Source organism: Carcharodon carcharias, chromosome 32 (genome assembly GCF_017639515.1).
Source record: "Carcharodon carcharias isolate sCarCar2 chromosome 32, sCarCar2.pri, whole genome shotgun sequence".
Classification (NCBI taxonomy): domain Eukaryota; kingdom Metazoa; phylum Chordata; class Chondrichthyes; order Lamniformes; family Lamnidae; genus Carcharodon; species Carcharodon carcharias.
The window spans coordinates 24,336,424-24,341,577 of NC_054498.1; the positions used below are offsets into that span (position 1 = coordinate 24,336,424).

Consider the following 5,154-nt stretch of genomic DNA (forward strand, 5'->3'; position numbering starts at 1 on the left):
ATGGAGGGAGGGGGCAAGACGATGGAGGGAGGGGGCAAGAAGATGGAGGGAGGGGGCAAGATGGAGGGAGGGCGCCTGACGATGGAGGGAGGGCGCATGACGATGGAGGGAGGGCGCATGACGATGGAGGGAGGGCGCAAGACGATGGAGGGAGGGAGCAAGACGATGGAGGGAGGGCGCAGGACGAGGGAAGGAAGACGAGGGCCGGCGGGGAGAAGACGAGGGAGGGGGTGAAGACAACAGAGGGGGGGGGTGAAGACGACGGAGGGGGAGTGAAGACGACGGAGGGGGAGTGAAGACGACGGAGGGGGAGTGAAGACAAGGGAGGAGGGTGAAGACAAGGGAGGAGGGTGAAGACAAGGGAGGGGGGGTGAAGACGATGGAGGGAGGGGGCAAGACGATGGAGGGAGGGGGCAAGACAAGGGGTGAAAGACGAGGGCGGATGACGAGGGAGGGGGGAAGACGAGGGGGGAAGACGAGAGGGGGAAGACGAGAGGGGGAAGACGAGAGGGGGAAGACGAGAGGGGGAAGACGAGAGGGGGAAGACAAGTGGGGGGAAGACGAGGGAGGGGGAAGACGATGGAGGGAGGGGGGAAGACGATGGAGGGAGGGGGGAAGACGATGGAGGGAGGGGGCAAGACAATGGAGGGCGCAAGACGATGGAGGGAGGGCGCAAGACGATGGAGGGAGGGGGCAAGACGATGGAGGGAGGGGGCAAGACGATGGAGGGAGGGGGCAAGACGATGGAGGGAGGGGTTGAAGACGGGGGGGAAGACGAGGGGCGGGAAGACGAGGGAGTGGGGAAGACAAGGGATGGAAGGAGGATGACAATGAGGGAGTGACAATGAGGCTGGGAGGGAGGGAGGGCGACGATGGAGGGAGGTAGGGGGACAACGAGGGAGAGAGGGAGGGAGGGAGGGAGGAGGACGAGGGCGGGAGGAGGACGAGGGAGGGAGGGAGGAGGACGAGGGAGGGAGGAGGACGAGGGAGGGAGGGAGACGAGTGAGGGAGGGGGTCGACGAGGGTGGGAGCGAGGGGGACGACGAGGGTGGGAGGGAGGGGGATGACGAGGGTGGGAGGGAGGGGGACGACGAGGGAGGGAGGGGGAATGACGAGAGAGCGAGGGAGCGAGGGAGGTGGACGACGGGGGATGGAGGGGGATGACGAGGGAGGGGGACGACGAGGGAGTGAGGGGACGACGTTGGAAAGAGGGGACGACGTCGGAGAGAGAGAGGACGACGGGGGAGAGAGGGGATGGACAAGGAAGGTGGGGGTGACATTAGGGTGTTGAAATGGAGGCGGGGGTTAACTTCGGGGGGTTGTTGACATGGGGGGGGTGGTTGATATGGGGCAGGGTTGACATGGGAGGGGTGACTGACATGGGGGCCGTTGACATGGGGGGGGAGGGTTGACATGGGGGGGGAGGGTTGACTTGGGGGGGGTTGACATTGGGGGGGAGGGTTGACATGGGGGGTGTTGGGTTGACATTGGTGGGGGGAAGGTTAACATGGGGCAGGGTTGACATGGCGGGGGTGGATGACATGGGGGGAAGGGTTGACATCGCGGGAGTGGATGACATGGGGGGGTGGTTGACATGGGGGGCAGGGTTGACATGGCGGGGTGGTTGACATGGGGGGCGTGGTTGACATGGGGTGGGGCGGTTGACATGGAGGGGTGGTTGACATGGGGAGTGGTTGACATGGGGAGTGATTGACATGGGGAGTGATTGACATGGAGGGGATGATTGACATGGGGGTGTGTGGTTGACATGGGGGGGTTGACATGGGGGGTGATTGACATGGGGGGGATGATTGACATGGGGGTGTGTGGTTGACATGGGGTGTTGACATGGGGGGTGGTTGACATGGGGGGGGTTGACATGGGGGGGTTGACATGGTGGGGGGGAGTTGACATGAGGGGGGTGGTTGACATGAGGGGGGTGGTTGACATGAGGGGTGGGGTGGTTGACAATGGGGGTGGGGTGGTTGACATGGGGGGGGGTTGACATGGGGGTTTGACATGGGGGGGTGGTTGACATGGGGGGGTGCTTGACATGGAGGGGTGCTTGACATGGGGGGGTTGGTTGACAATGGGGGTGTGGTGGTTGACATGGGGGGGTTGACATGGGGTGGGAGGGTTGACATGGGGGGGTGGTTGACATGGCGGTTTGACATGGGGGGTGGTTGACATGGGGATTTGACATGGCGGGGTGGTTGACATGCAGGGGTGGTTGACATGGGGGGGGTGATTGACATGGGGGGAGATTGACATGGGGGGTGATTGACATGGGGGGTGATTGACATGGGGGGGATTGACATGGGGGGGTTGACATGGGGGGGTTGACATGGGGGCGGGTTGACACGGGGGGTGGATGACATGGAGGGGGTGGTTGACATGGGGTGGGGTGGTTGACATGGGGGGGTTGACATGGGGGGGTGGATGACATGGGGGGGTTGACATGGGGGGGTTGACATGGGGGGGTGGATGACATGGGGGGGTTGACATGGGGGGGGTTGACATGGGGGGGTGGATGACATGGGGGGGTTGACATGGGGGGAGGTTGACATGGGGGGGGGGTTGATATGGGGGGGGTTGACATGGGGGGGTTGACATGGGGGGGTGGATGACATGGGGGGGTTGACATGGGGGCGGTTGACATGGGGGGTGTTGACATGGGGTGTGGATGACATGGGGGGGATGACATGGGGGGGTTGACATGAGGGGTGGATGACATGGGGGGTTGACATGGGGGGGGTTGACATGGGGGGGGGGTTGACATGGGGGGGGGGTTGACATGGGGGGGGTTGACATGGGGAGGTTGACATGGGGGGGTGGATGACATGGGGGGGTTGACATGGGGGATGTTGACATGGGGGATGTTGACATGGGGGGGGTTGACATTGGGGGGTTGACATGGGGGGGTTGACATGGGGGCTGTTGACATGGGGTGTGGATGACATGGGGGGGTGGATGACATGGGGGGGATGACATGGGGGGGGGTTGACATGAGGGGGTGGATGACATGGGGGGTTGACATGGGGGTGGATGACATGGGGGGGGTTGACATGGGCGGGTGTTGACATGGGGGGTGGATGACATGGGGAGGTGTTGACATGGGCGGGGGTTGACATGGGGGAGTGGATGACATGGGGGGGTTGACATGGGGGGGGTGGATGACATGGGGGGGTTGACATGGGCGGGTGTTGACATGGGGGGTGGATGACATGGGGAGGTGTTGACATGGGCGGGGGTTGACATGGGGGAGTGGATGACATGGGGTGGTTGACATGGGGTGGGGTGGTTGACATGGGGGGGTTGACATGGGGGGGTGGATGACATGGGGGGGTTGACATGGGGGGGTTGACATGGGGGGTTGACATGGGGGGGTGGATGACATGGGGGGGTTGACATGGGGGGGGTTGACATGGGGGGGTGGATGACATGGGGGGGTTGACATGGGGGGAGGTTGACATGGGGGGGGTTGATATGGGGGGGGTTGACATGGGGGGGTTGACATGGGGGGGTGGATGACATGGGGGGGTTGACATGGGGGCGGTTGACATGGGGGGGTGTTGACATGGGGTGTGGATGACATGGGGGGGATGACATGGGGGGGTTGACATGAGGGGTGGATGACATGGGGGGTTGACATGGGGGGGGTTGACATGGGGGTGGTTGACATGGGGGGGTTGACATGGGGGGGTTGACATGGGGGGGTGGATGACATGGGGGGGTTGACATGGGGGGTTGACATGGGGGATGTTGACATGGGGGGGTTGACATGGGGGGGTTGACATGGGGGGGTTGACATGGGGGCTGTTGACATGGGGTGTGGATGACATGGGGGGGTGGATGACATGGGGGGGATGACATGGGGGGGGTTGACATGAGGGGGTGGATGACATGGGGGGTTGACATGGGGGGGGTTGACATGGGGGAGGGGTTGACATGGGGGGGGTTGACATGGGGGTGGATGACATGGGGGGGGTTGACATGGGCGGGTGTTGACATGGGGGGTTGATGACATGGGGAGGTGTTGACATGGGCGGGGGTTGACATGGGGGTGGATGACATGGGGGGGGTTGACATGGGCGGGGGTTGACATGGGGGAGTGGATGACATGGGGGGGTTGACATGGGGGGGGTGGATGACATGGGGGGGGTTGACATGGGCGGGTGTTGACATGGGGGGGGTGGATGACATGGGGGGGGTTGACATGGGCGGGTGTTGACATGGGGGGTGGATGACATGGGGAGGTGTTGACATGGGCGGGGGTTGACATGGGGGAGTGGATGACATGGGGGGGTTGACATGGGGGGGGTGGATGACATGGGGGGGGTTGACATGGGCGGGTGTTGACATGGGGGGTGGATGACATGGGGAGGTGTTGACATGGGCGGGGGTTGACATGGGGGAGTGGATGACATGGGGGGGTTGACATGGGGGGGGTGGATGACATGGGGGGGTTGACATGGGGGGGGGGGGGAGAATTCACTCCTTCCACAAATTCTGCTGAAAGTTTCCACCATCTCCCAGTGGCTCCCCCCAGCCCCCAAGAGGCTGCAGCGAGATTCCGGGGGGGGGGGGGGGGGGGGGGGTGGGGTTGTCAGTGCCAGATCCCCCTCCCCCTCCTCCTCCCCCCTCTCCCCCTGGGTTTTAGCCTCAATCCGACCCGACGCCCCCGCCCGTTTTGTTTAATCTGAATTCACCGTCCGGACTCCCCCCTCCGGCGGTCCGGATTGAAATGATCCGCAATGTTTCCGTACCGAGACCCAATTTGCAGCCGCCATTTACCTGCCAGAACCGGAACCACAAACCAACGGACCAGCTCTCACCACAAACCCTTCCCCCGGATCCCGGCGGCAACTGCAACTGCGCATGCGCCACTCTCACTGGCGGTATCTGCGCCTGCGCCACTCTCCCTGGCGGCGTCTGCGCCTGCGCTGCTGTCACTGGCGGCTATTGCGCCTGCGCCACTTTCACTGGCGGCTACTGCGCCTGCGGAGTAACTGGATCCACTGTCGGCAACTACGCCTGCGCAGCTCTCAAGGGCGGCAACTGCGCCTGTGTAAACTGAGGGGCTAGTAGTCCAATGCTTCTGTTCCTGGACTCAGAGGCTGGAACAATGATTTGGGTTCCTGAGTTCAAATCCCA

At 63.3% G+C, this 5,154-nt stretch overlaps 1 protein-coding gene across 6 annotated transcripts in view; it reads right to left on the reverse strand.

Annotated features, from left to right (window-relative positions):
* The window catches only part of si:dkey-24l11.2 (uncharacterized protein LOC100034462 homolog), a 240,859-nt gene extending 235,980 nt beyond the window's left edge, over positions 1–4,879 (reverse strand). For 5 of the 6 annotated variants that reach the window (XM_041178394.1, XM_041178396.1, XM_041178395.1 and 2 more), the window contains exon 1: positions 4,767–4,801. In XM_041178394.1, the coding sequence (XP_041034328.1) occupies positions 4,767–4,790 (24 nt within the window). In that variant the 5' untranslated portion in view covers positions 4,791–4,801. Of the gene's footprint in view, positions 1–4,766 lie in introns of all 6 variants that reach the window. The other variant, XM_041178397.1, reaches the window with a different exon arrangement.
* Between the last annotated feature and the right edge of the window lie 275 nt (positions 4,880–5,154).